At 41.1% G+C, this 27,724-nt stretch overlaps 1 protein-coding gene across 1 annotated transcript in view; it reads right to left on the reverse strand.

Moving 5' to 3' along the window:
• Window positions 1–26,878, reverse strand: part of Ryr (Ryanodine receptor) — a 50,380-nt gene extending 23,502 nt beyond the window's left edge. The window contains exons 1-17 of the mRNA XM_078193012.1: window positions 26,596–26,878; window positions 22,203–22,643; window positions 10,164–10,268; window positions 9,339–9,437; window positions 7,072–7,149; window positions 6,930–7,005; window positions 6,534–6,646; window positions 6,136–6,335; window positions 5,532–5,714; window positions 5,271–5,442; window positions 4,907–5,076; window positions 4,666–4,790; window positions 4,215–4,585; window positions 3,795–4,126; window positions 2,237–3,345; window positions 1,956–2,164; window positions 1,631–1,730 (exon numbers count right to left, since the gene is read on the reverse strand). Coding sequence (XP_078049138.1) covers window positions 1,631–1,730; window positions 1,956–2,164; window positions 2,237–3,345; window positions 3,795–4,126; window positions 4,215–4,585; window positions 4,666–4,790; window positions 4,907–5,076; window positions 5,271–5,442; window positions 5,532–5,714; window positions 6,136–6,335; window positions 6,534–6,646; window positions 6,930–7,005; window positions 7,072–7,149; window positions 9,339–9,437; window positions 10,164–10,268; window positions 22,203–22,256 — 3,496 coding nt within the window. The 5' untranslated portion in view covers window positions 22,257–22,643; window positions 26,596–26,878. The remainder of the gene's footprint in view (window positions 1–1,630; window positions 1,731–1,955; window positions 2,165–2,236; window positions 3,346–3,794; window positions 4,127–4,214; window positions 4,586–4,665; window positions 4,791–4,906; window positions 5,077–5,270; window positions 5,443–5,531; window positions 5,715–6,135; window positions 6,336–6,533; window positions 6,647–6,929; window positions 7,006–7,071; window positions 7,150–9,338; window positions 9,438–10,163; window positions 10,269–22,202; window positions 22,644–26,595) is intronic.
• Between the last annotated feature and the right edge of the window lie 846 nt (window positions 26,879–27,724).

Below are 27,724 nucleotides of genomic sequence, written 5' to 3' on the forward strand. Positions count from 1 at the left end.
TAGGTATATAAATTAATCTCGGCTAAAAAGAGACAAACAGTTATTCCATTTAGCGATTGGAGAATTCAACGGCACAGCATTGAAGCGTTAGAAATCTGATTAACTGCAATCAGAATCGAGCAACGATCGTTAAGACACATACGTACAACACAACTACATAGAACTATGCAAAGCGAGTGCAGAAATGATTTGAATAGAACGTTACGCATGCATAGATAGCCATAGTGTTAAATAATTAAAAAAAAAAAACAGATCTATTTGTTGTTGAAACAATTGATTAAGAAAAAAAAGTGAATAAAATTGACGGGATAATATACAGTGAGGGCAGAAGGGTTAGCAAGTTAGTCCGATGTTAATACTTTTAGAATCAATCGGCGTTGCTCAAACGTTTTGACGATGTTGTATTTGACTTTGCAAATTATCCTGGCGTGTATAGCGATTCGAATTTGGTTTTAGTCTGAATCGTTGGTTAGTAAACATGATCCCTATGAATTACTGAAGCACTACTGGCGTTGATGGCACAACACCGAGTAGAATACTGGATACCAATAACAGGCAAGAGAAAACGTGATTGCTGATCTGATCGAGTATGATTCGGAGAAAATATCGAGACTCTTGTGCGATGGAAATTTAATGTGCACGAAAGCGTTGCTGCGATGACAGGATGGAACAATAATTAGACGATCAAGCGAATAACATTCATCTCGACTGCACAAACTAGGGATAGCTAATAATTACGTGTTTTCGTTAACCCTTAACAGCACTTCAGGTTTCTACGATTAGTTTGGAATTCTCAAAATATCTTGAACGAATAGAATAATATCGAAAGTAGCGTTTAAAGCTATTTTTACAAAGCACCGTCAAGGGTTAAGATTATCTCGGTCATGATCGCGGAGAATCGAAATCGAAATGAAATCGGTCGTTCTACGATATTGTCGTGTGATCACAGCTTCGTCTGACTTTGGACTTTCGTTGAATCGTAAATGGTGTTGCTACGTTTTACAGCGTCTGTATCCAGTAGTCTATCTCATACGATCAAATTGTACGTGTGGGTAGCTTGTAATGGCAGCTGAAGCTTTCGCTTAAAGATTCCGTCTTACTAATCGTTCGGTCAATTAGATCCAGGAATACACCGACAACGTCTCCAACCTGCCATTGTTTGCCAAATGTTTCGGCTGTGCCTGAGTATACTTTTTCCTCCTTTAAAATAAAATTTCACCAAATTCAACGGCATTACTCTCGACTACGGGCCCGCTCGGCGATCTTATCGTGTGTAATGCTCGCGCGACATCGGTATCGTGATTTGGGCGATGGGGGGGTCGTATGAGGATGAAACATAGAACAATCGGCGTCAACACTGAGTCGGTAAACTGTACATGTAGAAACGATCTCCACAGATTTCTACGACGTCGATAGAGAAGTTAAGCCACACTGTCGAAGGGAACCCGCAATCGGTTCCGATCGCCACGGGGGGTACAAGGACAACAGAGCGGAGTAACAGAAAAAGAAAATAGAAAACCAAGTCAACATGAACGTAACATATAGAGACAAAGACAACAATGGTGGACGAGAAAACTCAAAAAAAGTTGGTGGACCGTCTAGATCGGTTGTTGAAAAATTGTACTCTTACTGATCGTTCTGTCCGCGACGTCAATGAAACATCCAACCACGTCGCCCACTTGATATTTGTGGCCGAACGACTCGTGGCTACCGGCGTGTACTTTAGTCACCTGATGTTCACGATGGGTATCAATTATTTATGCACCAGTTTAGTCGCTATTCACGTCTTACCGCGAGCGCTGAGAACGTTTCAATTTACTCGGCTGCGAGAACCGCGCGTAGGTAAATCGCAGTCAACATTCAAATTCGTTTCACGAAATCGCATCTAAACTCAATGTCTACTTTTATCGGGGCTCGGCAATCGCGAGTCGGCTAGTTGCTTTCCGAATACTTACGTTGTAACCGTCGAACGCCCAAGTGTTCTCGTCGCTGCCTAGCATGCTGCCAGGCATGCAATCAGCTTTTGCCCAACCAACACGCATGGGACCGGCTGTTAGAACCTCGAACTCGAAGTACCATTTTCCACTGTTCACCGCGTAGTGTTTCTCCACTCGATACGTCCTGAAGGACAATTGTCGCAGCCGACTGGCCTCCAAGAGTAAAGCTGTCGAAACGAAAAAGTTCATTGACATGGTTGCATTTTCAGCAGTTCAACTAAAACTGCCATTCTAAGAACCTTCGTGCTGCTCTCCGGTAGGCGGATCAAGCATGTATCCGTAGACCAGCAACGTCCTGACAGTCTCGCTAGCAGTGTCACGATTGGCTTTCTTAATGGCATCGTCAACCTTCGGATAGGGCACTAGATGGGGACTTCTCCGCATTTCCGAGTCTTCGTTCAAACCATAAGTCCAGCCCTGACTGATCCTCTCCTTGGCCCACAAGTTGTGGGTGTTCTCGGCTAGCTGGTCCACCAGTTCCTCCATTTTTGGCGTAAGCGTGATGGCAGTGAGATCGAGAGGAGCTGGCTTGTACCCGCTGCTCTGTAGGAACGGCTCGTTCGGTAACCTGAGGGTTTTTATCCTGGAAGGTGGCTTGTCCATGGTGATGTAGTATCCCAGAGCCAAGATCGTTTTCAGTGTCTGCACAGCCAGCTGAGTATCGTAACGCTTCTCCGCGGCTGGTAACTTTTCGAACTGAACGATACACGGATGAATTTTCCTTAAGTCGTCCCTGTGCTCGCCGTAGATCCAGCCAGCCTCGATCTTGTTCATGGCCCACATTTCGTGGATGTTCTCGGCCAGCTTGTCTCTGATCTGTTCGACGTACGAAGGCAGATTGATCATCGACGTGTCAACCGGGGCAGGGACGAAAGCGGTGTCGTCCTCAACCATCCAGGGTCCAGCCAGCACCACTTTGTTCATGTTCCCGAAGTAGAAGCACGGGTCCAGAGACAAGATCTGTTGAGGCAATAGACTCTCGACGAGGGGTGAGAACTCTTCCGGGGGCTGAAACTTCAGACGACCGTGATCACCGCCCAAGAGGAATCTACAGGATAATTTCGAGGAGCAGCTGATCGAAGGAAAGAACATGCCGTCCAAGTTGAAGTTTCTGAAGGATCCTAAGATGGGTGCTCCGTTGAAGGTGAACGTGATTATAGGCACGGTAAGGTCCAGAGCGCAACCGATCACATCACTCTTTCTAATGTAAGGCTCTGTTGCGTTGATCACCACCTGGGTCTTCCTGCCGCCTGTCCACAAATATGCTCCGTCGAAACCGAAAGAATAGAGATCATCTCCTACGCCATTACCGCCCCACTTTTCGCCACCGCCAGGGTACGGCATGTATCTTAATGTAAAAGTTAATAATTGTTGAAAAGTTAAGTCGAAAGGTTAATTTCAAAAATTCCAAAAAAATCAAAGTCATTTTAATTAACGATGTTAAAACTAGAAAGTTTCATGTTCCAAATTCGTGTTCTAAAAATCCTAGTGACATTCGGTTTGCCCAATATATTATAATAACAAATGAATTTCAAAATCAAGTTAACGCGTTGAATGCGGCGTTGATCACATATGGATAACACTAATTTTTCACTGGAATTTTAAATTTATTTTTATTACGATATATTCGAACAAATTGAATGTTATTAAAATTTTTGGAACGCGGAAGAGTTAAGCTGATAGATGCTATAATAAAGTTTAAGTATCTGGGTTTGGCCTCATTGATTAAATGACTTTGATATTGTGGAAATTCTCTGTGAAATATCTGTCATACGTGACAGATAGTTATAGACATACCCAGCAGTATTCGCCCAGCCGATTCTTAGGTGAGGCATCATGTGCGTGGTCTGCTCGATGTGATCGACGGTGACTTCGAAGTACCATTTCTGGTAAAGCGCCGAACCTTCGACTCTCCCGACGAATATGTTTGGCCTAACGCTAGCTACATGGTCCACCAGCTGGGTTTGCAGCAGAAGATTCTTTCCTGGTAAAAGGAAGTCGCAAATATTGTTCTGCGACGAGCGCACTGCGACTCCGTTACCGACACACAGTGAACAGAGAACGTCCAATACTTTAGGGTCCCTTCCATGTTTTTCGAGCAGTGAGATGATGACCTTGATATGCTCGTCCTGCAAACGAGAACGTTTTTATACATGCTGTTGTTCCGATCTCCTTAAGATCAACGTTGATCTTGCACTTCAATTGTCGAATACTTACTCTCATCATGTTTAAAGCCTCGGGTGAATCGATGAGAACACAATGCAGTACATCCAGCATTCCAGTGCCTTCGCTAGACGCTTGCGAACCCAGTCTGCTGAATAGCCAATTCAAACGATTGCTGTTGGCAAATTGCGCGCAGTTCGTGTGATTTCCTTTTATGATTGCGGCCAATAGCTGATACAGATAACCGGATATTTGGTCCCAGGCCTGTCCGCTCTCATCTCCTGAAAGCGCCACGAGAAAGCCTTGCGAAGTGATCACGTTGATTTTGTCAATAGCCTCCAGAATCAGATTCAATATGCCCTCCTCTTGGAACAGATCTTGACGATTTCTCAAAGCTCGGAATCTGTTTTGTTTCTCTTCGTGCTCTGTAAACGGTAGTAAATATTCGTGAGTATAGTTTCGATGTTCGCTAGAGCACGAGGAAGATTGAAAATTGTATCCTTACCCATGTCGTCCTCTGGTTGGGCAAAATAATTAATCAAGTCTTCTAGACACATCACCATTTCGTTCAGATTCACATTTTGGAAGAACATAGACGCTCTTCTATCTACCTGCAGCGTCTCTAGGCCTCTAAAACATATTCGGTCCTTTTAACGGTTCTGTACAGTTCCATCCAATCCTCTACCATATTCACTTTCAGGTTTCTATGTGAACGAATCCAGAACACCCGATCGTTAGACACTCACGTGATGAACTGAGTAAACAAGCTGCTGCATTTCCTGATCACGCGAGCTGTACGGGACTCCTCCTCTTGCGACCGGGAAAAGTCCAGACCATCGTCCATTTTGCCTTCCTCGTGAAGTACCGCTTGCTTCTCCTCCACTTTGCCGACGCCCTTCTTTTTCGTCTCGTACGACTGTGAACCCAATACATAATTAACACTTACTCCGGTAACAAACTAGACCGTCACTATTGTTTATGTTTTACGTAATCCAAGACGTATACGTTATTACCAAGCATTTGAAAGAAAAAATACAGGTCATTCTTGGATCACATTCTTCGACGGTACAAATTATTTAAGGGATTAAACACTTTTCAATAGTGATGCACCTTGTACGAGACCCAGAGACAGGTGGTAGCATGTTGCATGATAACAGTCGAGTCACCATATTTGATAATCGGCATCCCAATGACTTCAAGGTCTTTATCTTCAAGAACGATTTTTTGGTCGTCCTTTTCTTGCCTCAGCCAGAACGTCGAAGTTTCAATCGTTGCTTCGTTCCTGTCAAGAAAAGTAAATTCGGTTAGTATGTGCATATTTAATGATATCCGATATCCGATTGCTGGCCGTTTCTAAATATAGGTGCCCACCTATCGACCAGGTACAGTTCGTTGTTTTCTTTTACGCCAAGATATCGGCCGGTTGTCAGGTGTCTGATCCTCATTGGATGCAGCCAATTGATGAACCCACCCGCCCATTTCGTTCTTGCTAACTCCAGCCTCCATAAAGATCGTGCTTGACTCATCACACTGCCACCTTCGTAGATCACTATACTGTAACCAATGAATATGATATATTAGAAATTGTCAAACTTAGCACTTGAATGTCGGAGCTCCGTTCAGAATCGATAACAATTTTCTCCCCACATTAAAAGGAACATTTTCTGACCAAACCTCGTGCCCTTTGTGAAGTGAATAAAGCACCGAACATGTAGAGTTAACTACTAAACTAAGAATTTTATGCACTTATGATAAAAATAAGTTGGTCGAATGTAAAATAGCAGAAACATTTGAACACTTTGAAAATATTATTATATTATGATGAACTCATTAAAATCACTGAGAAACGTAATGAATGTTGAGGTGGTTTCCGCGTTTTACAATAAATAAAGACAATTTGTATTCTGCATGCAAAACCGCAGTCTGATGATTACACTTGGAAAGGAAACAATCAATAAATACAATGAAGGTTTACTTTTGACTCGGTGCTGTACTCCAAGACGACGGTATAGTAAGACATTCGTCGCCGCCATGGAAAAACCGCAGGACATCGCCGCCGAACACATAACCGACATATTTCATCCGGCTGATTCCTGTGCCGTATGGTTGCACGGACCAGTGGGTTACGTGGAACGAAGCATTCACCACCGACAAGTCGTTCTCTTTGGTGGTATGCTGAAAGACATTTGAACACATTGATCGGTAGCCGAAATCTGTAGCATGACAGGAACTTTGATGGATCATTGGCAAAGTGATTGCGCTTGGGAACCAAGCCAATAAAGAATATAGACATTTCTCACGAAGCGGACACGATTGTGAATCAGTTTCATTTCATGTGTTCCTGCGTATGTGCATAAATACATGACTATTTACCAAGTATCTCTCGGTGGCCACGGACACTAGAATGAGATCGTCTCCCACTCGGACCTTCTCACCCTCGGATCTTTGTTTCGAAGCTGGATGAACCGTCCACCAGCAAGCCTCCCCTATAGCAAACAGGATGGAGTATAGAACACCGAATATGGAAAGACTACTTAACCCTTTTAGCATCCCAGACTAAAATAGCTGCAACTTTCTATGCAATTTAAACGCATTATTTTCGTAAAACAAGTTTGTTTAGTGAAAGATGAGAATACATTTAAGTGCTTATTTATTTTGTTGAAAGTATATCTGGACGGTGCCTGGAAAGCTCGCGAGATGCTAAAAAAGTTAAGGGTTTGTTAATTGAAAGAGAAATGGAAGTTCTATGCAAATATTCCTTCGGCCAACCTTGAGAATGTTGTTGTAGACCTACGTCGAAAGCCAACTTGTCGTTGGACGAGCTGGTCGACAGACAAGCCAAATACTGCGAAGAATAACAGTGAGTGATTTCCGGTATAAAAGGATCGTTGATGCGTGACTAAATTCTTACCATATCGCTGTTCAGGTGCCTCAATAAGATCGCGTTACCGTAAAGTAGAGTTCTGTGTCCGGACCCGGTACCTTTTCCCTATAATCACGAGGAAAAACGATGTAACATGATCGTCGCGCGGCCAACACTAGCCTAAGATACTGACAGATCGAAACTCGGTTAACAATAAAAGAAAAACAAATAAAAAGAAATAAGCGTACTGATAAGAGGAGGCCATAAAGAACGTATCGCTGACGAGTCAATATTAATACGAAGCTCATGAGAAGTCGAGTGAACGTAAAAAGAAACGCAAGAATCATGGACGTGAACAGTGACAGCGTGACGTGTCTACATACATTACATACAATACCATACACGTACATAGTACATAAAATGCAACGGACGAGCGTTAACGTAAAATAAGCGCATGATCGCAATCCGTAATAGAAAAGCCGTGGAACATCAACGAATTAGACAGAAAATGATGAAGAACTAGAGAAATGTAATAGAAAACAACAGAAGAGAGATAACATGAGAAAGAAACACAAGCGAGACCATGTTACCGAAGCGTGAACAGAAACGGTGACCTGAAGTGAATACGAAAAGTATACTTACTAAACTTTCTTGCTGCTGCAAAGAGAAACATAAGAGTTGTGAATCTCGTTCGTTGGTAGTGTAGTGAATATGGAGTGTAGTGAGTATGGTGGTTCGGAGTGGTAAAAAAACGCCTACGGTGCCTTTCGATAGGTAACTGGATGATTCTCGCATTGCGGATTACGGGTTGCGTACACGCTTACGATCGGCGCAACGAACAAAAATGTGGGCAACAAAATTGGGATTCGAGGGCTGTATGGGCGAGACAAAGACAAAGTGGAAGAACCATCGTATTTCTCCGTTTTCTTCTTTTCTCAAATGATTTTCTCAAATGATAAATATGGAAGCATAAATTTATATATATATATTCCATATTCTATTTTATACTTCCATAAAACTATATCTTTCAATTAATACTTTTCTGCGTGTTTTGTTTCAGAGAAACATGGTAATCCCACAAATACGAATAACGAAAGACAATACGTGGTGTGACCTTAGTTACACGTTGCTACATGGACGCATGCCACAATTATGGGATGAAGGTTTGTATTTGGAGCGAAGTGGTCGAAGGTTGTGCGTGCGGATGCATTCAGAAAATCGTTCCTGTCCTCGTCCGCAAAAAGCGCCGCCAACGCGGGGAAAAATATGTGGACAGGCCGGGAGAGTCGCGTGTATCTACTTTCTAAGTGCATCGTTCCGTTTTCAATTAGTGGACAAAATCGTACATAAAAAACGAACAGGACAACAGCGTTGCTGATTAATTCCTCCTGCGTTCGACGTGTACTCAAACAGATTTTATGGCCCACTCCTATGCAGATCGTCTAGAAGCGGCGATAATAGTAATAGTTCTCCATTTTATCGTTTCCTTAACCCTCAGTTGTCCACGTTTCGCAAAGTCATAGCTACCTCTAATTAAAAAATGGAGCGAGATGACTCGTAATGCTTTGAAATCATTAGAAAAATATAACTGTTGAAATTATTTTCAGACAATCTCAAAATGAACTTGAGGACTGATGCTAAAAGTATTGGAATAATCGAAACGGCAGAATGACAATTAGCGAAATTCGAATAGAATTGTGGAGAACTGTCAAATAAATGAATTCGTGTTGCAGTTTTCTATAAAAAGTTGAAAAACAGTCACTCTCGTTGCTTGACGCTTCCATTGTTCTCATGTCGGCTGCAGAAACACTAGTTACAAAAGGTCTCAGAAAATCAAAGTAATTAAGATTGTATTTTATGATTTTTTAAAAAGATTTTGCGAATTCTTTAAAATAATATTCATTACGTAACCAACGTAGAGTTTCGCGATCTAATGACTACCTTTTGAATCCTCCTGTATCTCTCAGGTTCGTACAAATAATCGGGTCACCCACACATGGCAGTCAACATGTTAAAAGAAATCAACCGTATGACGTGTAGGAGAGACAGTTCGGTCGCGAATCAAAAAACATGTTGCGATTCTTTATGCGACGTGCCAGTGTGCGAAGGTGCAAAATTACGCGTAAAAATAGAACGCGAACGTCTGCACAGAAAAAAACGCATTGCCGGTGGTGTTGATGTAGTTACGAATAGTGAGACAAAAGAGAAAGAGAGAGAGAAAACTGCGGAATTCGTTCGGCAGAGTTACACCGGTAATGTCGGTGATGTATGATATTCTACGCACAGTGTTGGGTGATAAAGAAGTGTTACGTTACCGTCTCAGAACCGGCAGCAGTAACCAGTTCCTGCAGCGCTCTCACCGAGAGCGCTTGTTCTATTACGAATACGCATTGCGACAGGTCCGGGGGTATGTTCTACAACCATAAAGAAAAACAGTAATAATAATCAACACCTGCTAACGATAATATTAAAACTACAATAGCACCGCGGTTACTTGCCTGTTAACAAACTCAAAACATGATTTTCTTGAATTTATTTCAGAACATGAATAGAATAATTTAACCATTTATACTGAAAGCTATGTTTGTTGTAAGCATTTCTTCACTGTTTTCATTTTGTTTGTACGAAATTAGTTACGTTTACTCAAAGAACGTTTTAGTTCTTAATAATTTATTAAACCAAAACAAAATGTAATCCTTGTCGTTAGTGGTGCCTTAAAGTCACCACTCGAGTGAAAAGGATTTATTTACAAACACATTATTTAAAAGCACATATATTATACCACTTATCGTAATGTTTTGACAAAAAATCTGAAATGTTATTGTATGAAACTCATTATTGAATTCATGAAAATTTCGTATTTTTGTTAGAAATAAATTTTTATACATTTTGATCATTTATCTACTGGACGAAATGGTACGTCAACATAATCTTCATGAGCGTTTTAAGTTTATCGGTTTTCACAACAAAATTTTGGAAATCATGTTTTTTTTTTAGTACGTTAAGAGTCACGAATCTACAAATTGGTTCAGTATTCCCATCAAGATCTGTACCGAATGGAATTTCTGATAATTATCTCCACGCTAAGCTTCCGTCTCCTCTTGTCCTTGAAATTGATTGTATTGATTAACAACGATTACCTTGTCTGCGATGTTCTCGAGGAAGCAGTGTCTATTACCGAAACCCTCGGCTGCGAGGCAAACCCTTTCGCCAGTCGCTGTGCAGGAGAGACACACCATGTCCTCCTGAAAATTTCAATTCCAAGTTAGTTTCTCGTTGATCCCTCATTTTCATGCATCGTTCTAACAAGTTCGGTGGAAATCCACTTTGTGGAGTTTGAGCAAGCGCTGATCCTTTTCGTAACTATTCGACTACGACTCCTTGGAATTATGCAGCAATCATTGTTTTTGACTAAGTAGTTTTTGAAAATCAAACATTCGCATGGAGAAAGTAGATGAGTCTGCTCATTCAAGTGCCAGTATTTACAGCTACCCTACAATCCTCGAGGATTTCATAAAATTAAAATAAATCATTAAATAGAATAAAAATTGTATAGTCAAAATGTACGATACTCAATACTCTTTCAGTATTAATGTAATATTTCATTTTTAAATCTGGTTTGATAATTCTATCATATATGTTCGATATGGTAAACAAAGTATTGATAAATGTATTTCAATTGTTTTATATCGCGCCATAATTTATATTGTGACATCGTATGTTTGCATTAGTTGGGCATTATAACTGATACAAACACAAATCCAATGACCAGTAAATAGACTGACCTTGACTCGACGGTACAGTGAACACCTTCTATTACAGGGTGTCAAATCAGAATTCTCTTGCACCTCATTTAGCGTTCGAAAAAATTGCGTTTGAATTAAAGCCAAGTGGTAGTGCTACTCAACTGGACTTGACTAACGTGTCTGCTCATTATCGACCATTTCTACTCACAATTAATTCAAACATTCTGAATTTACGTTTTTTATTCGCGCACTCTCTGTTAGAATAAAACGTTTCACTTACCAACAAAAAATTTCAAAGAATATTCAAAATCAATAGAAGAAATCCTCCTTTAAATTGTAATGTCATTTCGTCGATTTCCTGTAGCAATTAGTGCACGTAGTATTAATGCAGAATATTAATGACGTATTCATTGCAGTGTCGAAAGGGGAAAGATTTTCTCCGACGCAGCTGATAAAATCGTATTTAGAGTTGTATCGTAGTGGGTTGGCGCGATTAGCTGTTGAAAAAAGGATTCATTGATGCGTTGGAAATACGAGGAGCATAACGATGACCTTTGCGAAACTGTAAAATATGATGTAAGCCAAACAGCAGATGTTACACACAGTGCCAACACAAATTTGGACCGGCTGAGGAATGCACGAATGAGTTTACACAAGCGAACTGGGAAATAGTTGTCGACGTTTTCGACTCGTACTGTCTGGTATTCAATTCCGTTGTTACTACTAAGCAGTCGTGTTATTTAAGAAACAGCGATGGCAATCCTCGTACATAACAACCTCTACTATGAGTCAGACCAGGCTTATACCGTCACGCGATTTTGCGTTTAAATAAAACGTAAACTCCTTAAGTCGAAGCCTGTTGTCCCATAGAATAGTTTCGATGTGAATAAATAATACCGTGTAAAGTATTGATGTCTTGTAGTTGCGTCACGAGCGTCTCTTCCCTAAACCTTTTTTACCGACACTTTGGAAACTCTACAAGTGCTGATATCAACATTTTAATCAGTCTTTCATATAGTACATACTATATTTACCAAGCAAAAAACAAGTGAATATCTATTGAAATAATAACCTGTTCCATTTAAGATATCACTTTTGTAATTAAGAAGCAAGCTGCAAAAAACTAGAATTCTAGTTTAATCTCTATATTTCGATCTTTTTGATACCATTATGCCATATTATATAGAAGATATTATGGAACGACGCTTCCCTCAATATTGTTGCAATTATTGAAACATTATATTTAACTAAGATTTTAAGTTTATATTGAGTAGGCAGGCGTGTAATGGTAGCAAAGGGAGAAAGCGTTTACAGATGAATAATTCACTTCGTTTGAAAGCATAAGTCTGAGCAGGCTAGGCTTTTAGATTAAGACGTTTGGCCTCACAGTATTTCCTTAATATAAAGCATAATGTATGTTCCTTGAAACTGGGCCAAGCTATAGTTTTAAAACAAAAGAAAAGGTAGGACAAAGTCTTTAGGTTTTGTTCTTTCCAGAAAACTTTAAAGTTTCTCTGAAAATGCAATGGCTAAAAACGTGAGGATTCATCGTAATTGGTAATATTACCACCTTCTCGCGCCTCGTAGATCCTAGCCAAATCTACAGTTAATATATTAGTACAATAATTAATCTTTCCTCAACAGGAGTAAATATATGTAAAAAAAAAATGAAATATGCACCTTTTGTGCACATTCATTAAGAACATGAAGTTGCAACTATGATAGTACAATAACAGTGTTAAGATAAAATATAAATAGCGAATCTGGAATGCTCATTTTTAAACAAGTACTAATGGTATTTTTAAGATGAAATATGAATAGTGAATCTACGTTACGTATTCTTTAACACTAAAGCTATAAGTATGACTAAAAGGATTTCTTCTCGGCTTCGTGTACTGTAAGTGGCCTAATCCTCGAACGTCTCGAACCGCAGAGTGCAATTGCGCCAATTAGAGAAAGTGAAGAACGAGGACAGAAACGTGATTCATCTCGTTTTAATCCAGCGGATTATTTTTAAACTGCGTCTCGACCGCGCTACGTGCAGATTTAGATCTTTAATTCAACCAGCAACCCGGTGATACGGAATCCGTGCGTGCTCACAATTAGCGCCTCACGTGTTAAACGGTCGGGCAGCGCGCGGCCCGGCGCGTCGCTGCGCGGCGGCAGCCTGATAACGCGATTAAACGGCCGCGAATATAATCGCGTTCCGCGGGAACAGCCATCCAGGTAACAACGTTATATGTATGTATGCGTGCACGAGTGGTATTGTAGTTCAGCGTATCGGCTGTCAGAATTTCGTGACGTTTCTCAATCACAGCTCGGTTTCCGTATGCGATGATATACGGATAACTGTCGTAGCATCGGGATCCTATCACGGTAATCATCTGTGCTAGGCAGAATTTTCTCTGAATGACACGAGATATATTAAGTCGATTTTAAAACGCGGTCTCTGTGACTTCGTACTTATCAGAGCACGTATTCCAAATTCCAGATGCTAATTTCGTTGAAAGTTATGCTAGAGATAGTTCTTGGAACATTATTCGAGATGCGAGTCTTGATCAAGCATCGTTCACGTTCAAGGCAACAATATTCAAAGTTGAAACTGAATATAAGCTTGATATATGAATAAGATCTTGAAACCGAAATTGCGTGTGTTGGCTAAGTTACGTACATTTAGAGGTGTTAAATGCATTTGAAAAATCTGTTAAGTATATCAACACTTCAACAAAGGACCATTTTCACAATGAATAGACTTACTAATATATTGTGGATTTTATGCGTTTATAATATGAATGAATAGGTCAAATATATAACTAAAAAACGTTAGAGTCATTTAAGGATATTATTCCATTATTTTCAATTATAACGACTGCTAAAAGAGGAACGACACTATTCATCTCATTTGTATTTTTTACAATTAACGTAGATCATTTTTATTATGCATAAAGGTCCGTAGTTGCTTTATTTGCCTTCCTATTATTTCTAGTGTAACAGACATTTATTAAATTGATTAATTTGGTCAGAATAACTGCTAAACCGCAGTCCGAGGGTGAGTAGTATTATATTTTTGTCAGATATCAATACTAGGGACACGATATTTTATGTTTGAAGCTTTAGAGCTTAATTTTATAAATTCAGCTACTAACACAACGTAACTTTGATGTTGTTATAAATAATGTTTTGAATTTTCAAACTGAAAAGTAGATCCCCGGGGCAGCATGGATTGAAAATTCATTCTGCTATAATTGCTCTACTGTACAGCGTGGCTTACTTGCTCAGCTGACATTTTCTCATCTTTATGGGAGGTGGAATATTCTAACAAAGTTTGATCACCTATTTTGCGGTCACTACATATTTGTATTACGTGTGCTCTAACAGTCCCTTCACTTGTAAGCACTTGTGAATATGTGAGCCTATCTATAGAGTTTTTAATGGCTGTGCCATATAAAGGAGGAACTTAACACGTCACGCGCCACGTCACAACGCAAAATATTCCTCGAAGCCATACCGAATGCTTACCGTAATCTTATGCTTTTAATAGAAAATTTTCGTATGAATAAAATTCTGTTCATAGAAATCCCATAGTGTGATTGATTAGTTTAATTTATTACAGTATTTTATTACTCCATTTTGTTTAAACGATTATACAAAACATTGCAGTGATATTTTCGTTACATTTAAATGAAAAATCTTTAAATATTGTATAAAGTATCTTTGACACATTTTGTATAGAGAAAGGTGCTTTACGAATGACTTTTATCACCAATAACTTAACTTATTATTCAATTTTATTACTCAGATAGCAATTCAATATACGAGTTATTAAAACTAACATATAAAAATAAGCATTATAAAAATGCATTAAAAGATGCATTATAAAGTTCTCAGTTAATCGATCGTTTGAGAATTATTAAGTAACCTCGCCAAGTAAGGCGTTAATTGTAGCAGAAACACGGCAGTGATCCCGTGCGTCGTACTTTCACGCGACAAATGTGTAACACTCGTTGCGTAGACGCATTCGACATTACACAGTCCACCGCGGTGTGTTGCATTCATTTACCATGCCTGATGTAGGGTGCATTAACATATGTAAGTTGCGTTACGGGAAACGACACGCGACTTATCTTGCCACATTCTACGTTTCTGTCATGCGACTCGACACACAAAAAATTCCCGGTGGATGCACTATAATACTAAAAGTACTCAAAAACCGGTAGATCACATTTTTTCACTGAAATCGTACATTATTGCGCAACTTCTTGATCTTTTACAATAAAACTTTATAAATCTGATTTTACTAACACTAAATAAATTACAGAATCGCTTACCAACATTTATAATAGAAGATACAATTAATAAACATGTATATTGTATATTATATATTATCTGTTATATGTTATATATTTATAATAAACATGTAATTATAAAACAAACATATAGAATGTACATGTGTCAAACCAAGTAATAACACGTGTGAACTGAATAATGATAATCTGAGTCTCGTTGCAGATTAAAAAACATCACCCCACATAATAACACTAATTATATGATTGAACTTTACTAAATAGGTCCTAAAAGTTAAAGATCAAAATAAAGATATTAAATGACATATAAGTCAATAAAAATGTATACTATAAAAATGCAATTTTGTACGATTTAAGTATTTAAATTAAAAAAACAGCAACACTGTGATCAATAATTACATGTTCGAGTCAGTTTACAATGATTTATGTAATTATTAAATTATACCATGTTTTGACCCAAATGTTTAATAACAGCATAGTTTTTTCTTAATTTTGAGGACACCCGCAAACTTTTTATGACTTTTGAGTGCTTCGTTCTTCGGTCTTCGCTCCACCGGCCTTAATCGGATCAGCACGCAATTTCCGGACTAATCGGACGACCGGTGAATCGATTCGGTGAATCGTGTTGGTTGGAAACTGTTACAGTGATTCGTCGATCATTCAGGCGCGACGGACGCTAGCTCGTTCGGGAAAAAAAGGACTGCGGATACGCACAGCGATTTGAACGATCCGATTATTTCCGTCGTCTACGGAATCAGGCGCGATCGAAGTTGCAACGTGTTGCAGTATAGGTCAAGGGTACGACTATATTTTACCGGCGTTGATGGTCCGGCACAATTTTGTCCCCGCGAACGGTAAACATAAATCATCGTCGGTCTTCAGTATGCGCGGGTACCTAGCCTCGGGTAACCTGCTGAAATTTGATTAAAGCGGGAGTGTCGGGCACCGTAACACCGCGGCACCTGTCTCGGTCGCAGGTTCAGTGTCTCAGTTAAAGTGGCCGCACTTTAACTTTTGTTAATCTAGAAACTAGGTTAAATAGAATAGAAGAGTTCGGCGTATTTATAATTATAAGCGTCGAAGTGCTTGCACGTTTCAAAAGACGATAATTAGCTTCTGAAAGTAAGGGTAATTGGTTTTCACGGATTATTTTCGCGAAACTCGGATTGCTTAATCGATCCGTCTTTTTTTTTCTCAATAATACGTTCAGATGGTTAGATTGAAAGTGATTCCTCTGGAAGAAAACATTGCTTGTCCCACGACAGGTTTCATTATCCGGTCTCGAGAATGGAGGAATGTATTACTTCGCCGCCGCCGCTGCTAATTACCGATCGATATCTCCATTATTTTAGCAGTCCCCTGACATTCACGAGAATCGCTCCTTTGTTCCGATACTCTGTTGGAAATGTGTTGGACACCGCTACGTAACGTTAATTAATACTTCCGCTTAAATGTGTCTAACACGATTATGCTATTCAACGAAAGATTAGAGCATCGAATATCATGCTGCTATGCATGTACTCTAACACATTCGAACAAATTTATAGAATTTGTATGAGAATTCATATTGAACACATTTACTCACGGTTGATGACATAAGCCTATTCGAAACAAATTGGTTTTGCGATGATCTGCGCTAATTACAAAACCAAAATTTATTCGCACTTTTATGGTTATGAAATTGAGAAAATTTAGCAAACGCTAGACACATATGCATGTCAAAACGTATCAGATCCCATTCAGTAATTTGTGAAGCCTCGTTTTGAGGAAATCGCGTTTAAAGTTTTCCAGGTCGTAAGGTCACACCAGATGAGCAGTCTGCAAACCTCTTTGATTCTGAAAGATGTATGAATTGCGCTACAGTACTTTAGGGATACATTCTAGGGGTCGCCAAATGCACCATAAAAAAGTTCGGAAGAACAACATTTCAACAAGTGCATAATAAAGAAGTGCAGAAAAGTAAAATGACTTCTTAGTAAGCATTACATGTATACTGGACGAGTCAATTTACACGTCCAACTTTTTCACTTTCAATCGTCGTTCCGACTTTTCCATTGTACTTTTTAACCTTCGCTAGTACTGATTGTCAACGCTTCGATTGTCGCGTCTACAACTTCAAAGATTTTATAGAATTAAAGTGTTTTATTCAATCAATTTGATGTTGAAAATTTCAGTTGTACACGACTCGAATTAATTTTCCTTACGTTTTACAGATTTCAATGAAATTAGGGAATTGTAATAATGTAATTCCATCACGTGAATATACATGATGGGACGATCAAAGCGTTGAAGAGATTCTGTTTGTACTCCGCGGTAGCGGAGAAAGTTAGAACATCCTGTCAGCTGCTCGAAATGAAATGCAGAAGGAAGTTGAGGTTTTCAGCAATTCGAACGTCCGGTTCATCTAACGATAGTTGCGTGGCCATCAAACTGTCGCTCACCGTGTCACAGTGTTACTAACTCACGCGGCCGCTTTTCGACGAGGGATCTTTAATGAAAAGGTGGCCGCAACAAGCTGTATTGATCATACGGAACAATGCAACGGCGATCGCTAAAATTAACTGCCGCCACACTCTTAAAGGAGAGAGGCGTGAAGCGCCGCGCAGGTTACACAAGAAACATCGGCGACACCTCCGATCCATCCGTAATTAAGCATTATTTTTAATTGTCGATCTCCGTTCTCAGCCGTGGCCAAGAACCGAGCCGGAGACGGGAGTGGCACGCGAAAGCGGACGACAATCCCGCGGGGATTCGCAGCAAGTCAACAGTTGTTGACTTAATTAATGACCATCAGCGAGTAGCGGAGTGCTCTCGACGACACAATTCGTAGTAGCTTTGTTTCAGTCTCTCGGCACTTTGTTTGCGTTCTCATCGAATTGTCGCCGAGGCCCGCGGAGCGGTTACGCTTCGAAATACGCTGGAGTGTTCGAATTCTGCTCCTTCGAGCGGATCGCAAGCGTTTCCATCGATAGCCCTCGAAGCTGACCAAGTGACGCAGAAAAGTGAGGACGAACGAGAAAAAGTTCGACAATCGAGTACACCTATTTCTGCTTGCCATGAAAACGAGAAGAAATTCACTTATGCCCGTTTCCATTCTCGACTACTCGTGTGGAGCAAGGTTACCGGGGAACTTTAAAAAGGGCGTATCGATTTTAATCCGCGTCGAGAGATTACCGCGTTGTTATTAGCTCGTGCATGCCTCCATGGATACTGACGTTTTCAGATTAGATTACAAAAAGCGGGAGAGTGAAAAGAAAATAAATACCGTTGGGAAAATGAAGCCTGAAGTAGGATCTGCGGCAGTCGATGTTCGATTGCGTACGAGCCGATCGAGATCGGCCAATGGAACTTCAAATGTTTCTCGGCCATTCGGACGTTTCGGATCTTGGACATACCTATCAAATTTTTAAGTAAACTCATCCCACTAAATTCCAGTAAACAACCATGGCCAGACATTACGATTTCAAAAGCAGCCCGGAAGAGAGGTGAGAACATTTCGGCGTGGCGGAGTCGATCGCAAATTTCATCGGAGGCAGCTCGTTGTTTTCTCGGGGACAACGAGAAGGCCTCTTCGAAACGATACCGACCGGCTCTGGTTCTCGCGTCCTGAGTCGATCCGGGATCATATTTATTGCGTGATTTTTCCAAACACCGGAGATGGATAGTTGCTACGGCTTCGCGCGGTCGAGTTAAACTGTGCACGGTGAGGGTCAACGGAATAGCTACACGTTGGTCGCATTCCCTTTGGACAATCGATGATGCCGTGGGCTGTTTTTCACGCAAATTCGAACACACGGCGCGCTCGTAAAATCTCGGTTCGGATCGGCGATGTTTATTCCGTGTCGAGGTGAACGTCGCAGAAATTTGGACCCGATCGATAACACAAGGAAACGAGCCCCCTCCTTCCCTCGATCGCGACTACATTTCCGCATCACGAAACGGGGCCGACTTCTTTAATGTAGCGCCAACGCGAACGATCATTTGATACCGCGTAATTTCATTAACACGTGATTTCCCTCGTTGATTTACGCTCCACTCGTTCATCGAATCAATCGTGTTACCGTTCGCGTACCGGGATAGAGGAGATTACGAGCGATGATTTTATATATGTAGTTAGATGTTGAATTTCTTTAAAAATCAGAGACTCTCTGGAGCGAAAGTCTTCAAAGAAACGGGCGAGATTCAAGGGTGATTCCGCGAACCGTGCCGACGGGGCGTAAAACATTTTTATCGAATATCTTTTGAAGTAGCTGACGTTATGATTGTTGTCTGAAGCAATTTTATAACACGAGTCACATTATGCTAGCAAATATCGTAGGAATAAACTAAAAAGTAAAGAGATAAATTTGCAAATTTTCTTCACGAATATGGAAAAATGAAACATTGGATATCGAATTATAAAGACATGCCCTGCTGTCATGATTCTATGTTGTACTTGTAACATAGTGCTTTGTGTATTAAAAATATATAAAATTGACACAAGGAACATAAGACATTGTTCATATATTATTACTGCACAGAGTGTACTCAAGTTGGTGAAAAAGGGGAAGGTGTTTTCCCGTAGAGAAATAGCTGAGAAAATTTAAATATGTTCGCCTCCTGTGAAGTCCTTTTTGCGACAAAAATTAAATTCAGTAATATTGGTGTAAATGGAGATACTAGACAACTTATTACTATTATTTGCTCTTTGGAGTACCTAAAAGTGAAGAAGATAACGATGCCACCGCAGAAACAGCATACAGAATTTTCAATTTATCTAAAGCCTATTTATCTAGAGCCACTTCGACTGTATACAATTTCTACAATTGTAACCTTATAACGTTACTCTGGAACAGTGTTCCATCCTTTAACGTCGAATACTTGACTTCACTTATTGTTGGAAATGTTTAATTGATGCTTCGAAAGGAAAACGACAAAATGATTGCACTCAGAGTTCAAGTGCAAACTGAGTGGTTTAGAATCATACTGGCGTAAGTTCTATTTTTTATTTTGATTTAATAACACAACATAAATTTTGATTTATGTCATAAAATGTAATTTGTAAATACAAAACAGTTATAATGAGAAGTTAAACCTTTGCGGTCGTATTAAGTTTATGCAAAGGTGTCATGCTGATCGGAATTAATCTTTGCTGAACGAACAGTAATACATAATATGCAAGAATAAAAGGAAAAACAGAATTTATTAATACTATCCTAAAGTTTAAATATATGTAACACAATAATATGTTTTAGCTTGATGTAAAAATAAGACATGAAAATATAAATAAATAGATTTGGTTGTTAAGAGCAGACATACAATCGCAAAAGTTTAAATCAATTACAAAGTTATAAATGAACGTAACTCTGAATAATCTTAAGAATAATCCTGGTCAGTTAGCAATGCTCGTGTTAGTAAACGGTAACACTCCTTGTTTCTCACAATGAGAAAAATGAGACTTACGCCACTTTGATATCAACCTATACTAGATTGAAACGTTCAATCCCGAGAAAATAAGATACAGAAAACTGAGTCTCTGATAGAATCAATACCTCCACAGAGACATCACGCAACCGGACGCCCAAGACGGATCCACTGATCTGCTAACCAGTCAAGTGATCGAAAGGGGTGGTCACGGATGCCGTAGACGTCGTCGTTCCCGTCGTAGTCGTTCCCGTCGTAGTTGTTCCCGTCGTTCGCGCCGTTCCCGCCGTCGTCGTTCACGTCATGGTCGTTCCTGTCGTCGTCGATCCCGTCGTTCTCGTCGTCGTTCGAAGAAAAGGAGTTGCACGTGTAAAACTAAAAGACGTCGAAGGAGTCAAATGATCATGTCCGTCAACCCATTCATCATCTTCTATTTGGAGCAATTGTTCAAGAACCCCGGGAAGCGGGTGACGGCGGTAGCGCGATCGGCCGGCAAGAAATGGTGTTCAATGTCCAAGGACAAGAGGTGCTCGTACATAAGAAGGGCAGAGAGGTATCGGAAGAAGTGTGGAAGAAGAAGAAGAAGGTAGTGGGAGGATCTCGTTTCGAGGCGAGAAAGAAACGTAAGGGGATCCAGGCATCAGAAATGGAACGTGTGAAACGTAAGGCTATTTTCCTGTGACAAAGAAAGGTCAGGTCTTGCAATCGGGAGCACAGGATTGAGAGGGAAGAGACGCGAGAGAGAGGCGACGAGAATTCTGATGCGTATCCGAAGGTCAGCAACGTGAAAACTCGTTTTGTTGTGAGATCGATTAGCTGTTCCGGTTGCATCGAACCAATGATCTTCGTTCGACACTTCCGTGTCGTGCGCACGGACTGTCCGATATAATCTTGTACTCTATATGGAACAAATATACATGTTTTTGTTGATGAAGAGAGACTGCGAACACGGGAAATCGATAGGCACACGCGTGGCGGTTGGTAAACGTTCCGTAAGCGGAACCCGCGTGCGTCGGGGAAAATGTATTTTTATTAGGGGCGGGCATTAAAGAGTCGAGCATCAGGCGCGTGCAGCTTACGGAAGCTCAAGGCTGCAGCTACCCTCTCGGTCACTACGCTACTGCTTGATCCTTGTGGTCGGAACGAGGTCAAGGTCGTTCGCCGGGAGAACTTTAAGTGCTTCCACGATTCATTGAATTCCACCCTGGTCCGTGTTTATCCTTTGCCGGAGGAGCCGCGCGATTTTCTGCTAGACTACAGGCGGTGTTCGCAGCCGGTGACGAGATCATCACCGTAAACACCGTTGACGCACCGAGAGGTCTAACTTTACCGCCTCTGCCTAAGAGGATTTGCTTCTTAGCAAACCACGTTCTACGTCGGTGCCCGATTAAGTCGCAACATCGCCCTGCGGCCTTCTATTCGGCCACGTTTGTTCTTTATCGAACGTTATCCTTCGATGGCAACGCATGCCATCCGACCACCCACGTGACCTATTATACGGCATTTAATCGGTTCAAATCGCACGCAAAGCTCGATCTCTGAAACGACCTAGTCATAGACCAACCTCTGCATCTTGAGTATAATGTTGTTCATGTTCAACGAATCAGCGCTTACACAAAACTTGATTTTCTCCTTCCAATGTTTTCCTCGCCCCTTCCTGTTAATTCCCAGCCAAATATGCCGTCGACGAGTATTAATGAAGGTAAACAAAAAAGAAGCAACTCACCGTCCGGAGGAAGGATACATCATCCTGCTCGGAGCCACCCTCGCTGTCAGCCATCCCGTCGGTACGTTTTCACGTAACCTGGACGAGAGCTCACCCGAGAGTACGTGCTATTTTTCTAGCTGGTGTCCGCTCCTCTTCGTGGACCGAACCGTTCTCGCTGGTTGACCGAGCCCAGCTCGCAGTCAATAGGGCGAGGATGGTCACACGCGGTCACGTTTCGACATTGTTTGCCCTCTCCTCGCCACTCCTCTCTGCTCGACTCGCCGCTCCGGTCGCTCGCTTGCCCCCGGTGCAAAACGTATCTGCACGTCAACGACGTCGACAACGACCACCACCGCGTTGACGATGTTCTAACCTCTGACGGCGCACCAATGATCAGCTACTACTGACCGGAGGGTGGCTCGCGCGAACGCCGACTAACCCTGCGCAAGCGCCCGTTCCCTTCAATCAAATTCCGCATGCTCGAAATTCTGTCGTTACGATCGTGGTACCGCTGCTTCCACTGCTGCTATTTCACATACACGCGTATCCATGCATACACATCCAGGCGCACACGTTTACACAACATCAGCTACGTTCTTTCTTACGCGATCACCGCCTCACCCTTCGTTTTCTGGAAGAATCCAAACCACTAACCCAATGCACACAAATGGCGACTTCAAAGTGCCACTACAAGTTACCACTTTACAATTCGCAACAGGTTTTTCGTTGACAATTTACAGGGATTGTAAATTGCATGTGGATATAATAAAATGAATCGTTTGCCCGAGTTCAAAGGTCAGGTCCAATGTGCAAAGGGCTAGCCTTGAAATGGTATCCCGTTTGTCCAGGCTATGAGTACTAGAATATTCTTCAAGGTTCGTCTTGATTCTTCTGGTTTCACTAAAATACTGTTGGCTCTACAGTGTACGGTTGCGAAATTGAAATATTTAACCCCTTGCACTATGATTCCTTTCGCGCTGCAACGATTAGCATTTACTTGTCTTTAATATTTTTTATAATAGGACCAGACAATTTTTGTTTCTTTTATTGTCTTTATGTACTTTTGTTTCTAGACTTTGATAAGGGAAGAATTTATCTTTATTTCGATGTAGAAGAAATTAATAATGTTCATATTTAGTAAATCTTACATGAGATCTGTATCACGAGTCTGACTCATTATTATAGTGCAAGGGGTTAGAAGAAGTTTTGTTAGGGTCATTGGAGAGTCTGAGGTGCCATTATTCAACGATTATTTCGGAATTAGTGAAGAGTTTTTAGGTACAGTAGCTTCGAAGTTTTCGAACACTCGCTATTAGAATTTTCAACAATAAAAGCATATTTATACAAAAGTATTATTTGGACACTTCGGAAGCATGTAGTATAAACATAAAATAAAGCAGAGGCGCAAAAGTAATCGAATGTTATTAATTATGCGCACTTGGTTTTATATTAATATATAATTTTGTTTGCTGCAATTGTGCTGTAAGATTTTAATCAAGCTCTGCATTAACTTTTCAATTACATTATAACTGAATATATTAATATATTAACGTTTCAGTTATACCATTATTATACTGTGTCTTTTGTAGCTGTGCCGTATTTTTTTAATCGTCCATTGATTTTCGCTTAGAATTGTTGAATGGTATAATTATCAGGCGACTATGGTTCTGATTGTGTGCTTGTGGTCGTCGTTTTACTGGAAACACTTTCCCAACAATCAGAATATTCTAATGCTTTAAACAATTAAAATACAAATAATTTTATGATTCTGTTTTCATACATCTTTGCATTAACTATCTCCCAGCTTTTACAAGTACTCTCCGATTTGTGTCAAACTTTGTGTTCCAAATTTCGATCTCCCTGACAGCGTAGTCACAAAATTTCTCTCCAAACTTAAATCTAGCATATGTGATTTTCTTGCCAAATGTTTTACTAGTAAACGTTCGAATATTTTTGCAAACTACTCTACGCTGACGATTCTGGAAGCTAACTTTGAAAAATATTGTTCAGCGAGCTTGTGTTTGTTTTAGGTATTAAACGCTGAATTTTCATTGGCGTAGAAAACTGTAAACAAAAGCAAATGAATAAGTTTAAGATGCCAACATCTTTTTATCGTTTATCATTCGGTTATTCTTGGGTTACGTACTGCCTGTGCCAGTTTGTTGGTTAGTTTATCAAGCTTCGAAGCTCTTATTTAAATCGGAAAATATCTTTTAGAGTTATAGATTCATTTTTTTATAGTTTCATCAGTCATAATAGTCTTATGGTAGGGTGTATGTCCGAATTATCGTGCATGTCCTAATTTTCATGCCCCCGGATTAAAAACGTATAGAAAAAGAAAAGTTTTATGCATAAATTGAGACCTTTCCCTGAATATAACATATTGATAAATAAACGTAAAAAAAATATATAGATTATCAATTATGACACTTTCTGTTTTCTATATGTTTTTAATCCTGGAATATGATAATTGGGACATCTAGCCTATGTAAGAGTCAAATAATCTGCCAATATAACGCGATGTTTATGAAATTTAAAGTTAATGCAAAGGTGACGCTAATCGCAGGTAATTACGAAAAGAAAGCTCGACGTTCGATAAGGAGGTGAATAGGAAAGTGTACGACTTCGGTGTAAAATCTGGAGTTCGATGCCAGTAGGGAAAGAAGTTAGCGTAATGAGCGGGAAAGTTTGGATCGTGTCATGCTTATTGCTAGTTGGATGGCAGTTAGAGACAAGTAATTATGGTGACCTAGAATCGTGACTGCTTCTCGTGCGTTTTGAAACCAGAAACGCGTATATTTATACGCAATTCGATACGAACACTACGGCGAAAGTCGTTCATGCTATTTTCACGATGAAGCGAGCACGGCCGCTAATCATTTATTGAAACAACGCCCACGGGCGTTAATTTCATCAATGCCATCTATCTGATCGCTAGAACCGAACGTCGTCATCCTTTTAATTATCTCGAATAATTACATTGTCGCGCACAAGTGCATCGACTCGATCGAAACAGCAGCTGTGCACATGGTGGTCTGTATATTTAGTATCTGTATAAATCCACCATCTGATGGGTTCGCGTAAAAATAGTTTTGGTGCGGCCCAACGTCCCACACGTTACTTCCGGAGAAATATAAGGCGTAAGGATGTGACTCACTGAACGAATAACAACCCTATTGCGTTAGAGATTTCGAGAGTTGCACGGATTTTAAACATAGAATGGAAGTAAATTAAGGATTACGAGCTGCGTTACGAATACGTTTTAGTTTCGTTAAATCGAGCACAGCAGAAGATATACCAAACAGCATGTCTGGTGTACGACAATTGCACGAGCTTCGTTTCGATCGGAGATTAAGAATGATCGGCATCGTGCCGCGAACCAGCCGATTAATTAATATTATCGACAATGTCACCGCGGCGAGATGCGACCAACAGAGACGTACAACACCGCGCCGAGCCTATTTCATTCTCGTGTCTATTTCCAGTAGCGAAGCAAAAATAGATGCATTTACCAGCACTCGAGAAATCCACGCGCATACGCGCTTGACCGTGTTTCCGCTCGAATTAGAAATGGTAACGCACCGATCGAAGGTTAAGGATAATTAGGACCGTCCGTAGGAGGCGCCCGATGGTTCAGGATCTAGTGATCGAGCGAGCCCCGTTGTACCGGCAGGCTGGTGAGGTCTGATCCGACCCGACCCGACTCAGCCTGATCCGCCGATAAATCATTCACGGCGAAGCAATTGGCAACGGATCAACGGAAAATATTGCTCTCGTGCTAAATATTTCGTCGGGCGATCCTCGCGGTTCCTAGCGAAGAAAATACACCCTGTCATTGGTCTGCAAACGCGGCAGCGTTCGATGTATTCTTCTCAGGCCGAACGGAATTTCGCAATTTTGAAAATCCGTTGCCAGAACGCACAAGTAACTACAGACGACGGATCAGGAGAAAGATCCGAGAATCCCGGCGGGATTACATAAATTGGTAGCGGCCGTACACACTCGGAAAACTCTAGCAACCGTAGAGCAAGAGTTGTGAAACGGATTCCCGAACCGAGAACTAGCTAAGCGGCATCACATTTTCGTGTACCTGCGGTCGAATCCAGACCGGGAAAAACTGCTCGGGTGTGGACGTAATTAAACCGTCACATCTTTTCGAGAAACAGCCTTGCGGCACCGTACACCGCCCACTCATTCTCACGCACGCATGCCCGCACGCACGCACGTACTTACTCGCTCACTCACTCACTCACTCACTCACTCGCTCACTCGCTCACTCACGCACGCACTCAGCCTTGCGCGCATACACCTACGCACACTCTTAGCCACGATATCATAATGCAAATGCATCGAGGTCGATCGGTCTGCCGACTGTCCGCAACACAAACCGGCAACGCACTATCCGCATTACCTTCTACGAACTTCACGTCTCGCAACCACTTTAGGATTCACTGGTGCCCCGCGCGGAACAGGAAACGATCGTGGCTAGACGATAGAGCTGTTTCAACTACTTCGGGAATCCAGTTCGCGTACGGAGATTATACACTCCTCGAGGAAGATGCGCGCACTTGAATCTCGATGCTCGAATCGATCTTCGAGCCGAGCCAGGGGGTCGTTTCCAGTCGAGTGAAAGTTCGTTCGGGGTGGCTGGATATCCTCCTCGGATACTCTATCGGGCCCCGGCGACGAAAATCGTATCGAGGCTCGGGCGGTTCTGCCGGAGCGCTGTGCCGAGCGGAATGGAGCGAGCGAGCGAGCGGTTCTATCCGGCTATTTTCAGCCTCGAGCCGAGCCCGCGTTGGCTCTCTTCGCACGACATGTTGCAGACGAAAGGCGACTTTGTACCTCTCGTCGTGTCTCTCCGTTGAGCCATAGAAGATGCCGTTTCCCGTAGCTTTAAGGAATTGTCTGAGTATGGTCGTCGAGATCTGCCCAATTTCAAGACCGATTTTAACCGAACGATGATCTACGGAGATTACAGTTTTGGTTGCAGTGTGATGAAATTCCAAGCCGAGCAGATCAATGTTTTCTACAATATTTGTATGATAGTTATTTTAACGAGTTAAATATGTTAGAAAGTATTGGCAGTATAGATAGTACGAGCCAGGGATGCGAGATGTAACAATATGTGTATCGTGTTTCACGAATTGTCCCACTCTGGCGTACTCTATGCCTACCTTGACCTATCTTGAGGTTGAACATTGGTCTTCCAGAGCTAACCTTGCCTGCCTTCGTGTATCTACCTCGACGGTAAGCAAGGGTCCACCGGAACATCGACTGTCTAGCTTCAACTAGCTTAAGGCGGTGCAAGGGTCCTTTAAAACTAACGAATGTAAGGATGCGATGTCGTATGTATCCGGTTGGATAATAAGTTTGTAGCGTCTTTTCATTTTCTCTTATTTTACAGCGATTTGCTCTACAATAATAATGGTAATAGAAAGATGAAAAAGCAGCTCGACATAACATTATAAAACCGAGAACACATCAATGGAAGAGACTTCTTCGTATGGCAATCTATCAAGTTCACATTAATGTTAAAT

This window comes from Augochlora pura, chromosome 10 (assembly GCF_028453695.1).
Source record: "Augochlora pura isolate Apur16 chromosome 10, APUR_v2.2.1, whole genome shotgun sequence".
NCBI classification, from domain to species: Eukaryota; Metazoa; Arthropoda; class Insecta; order Hymenoptera; family Halictidae; genus Augochlora; species Augochlora pura.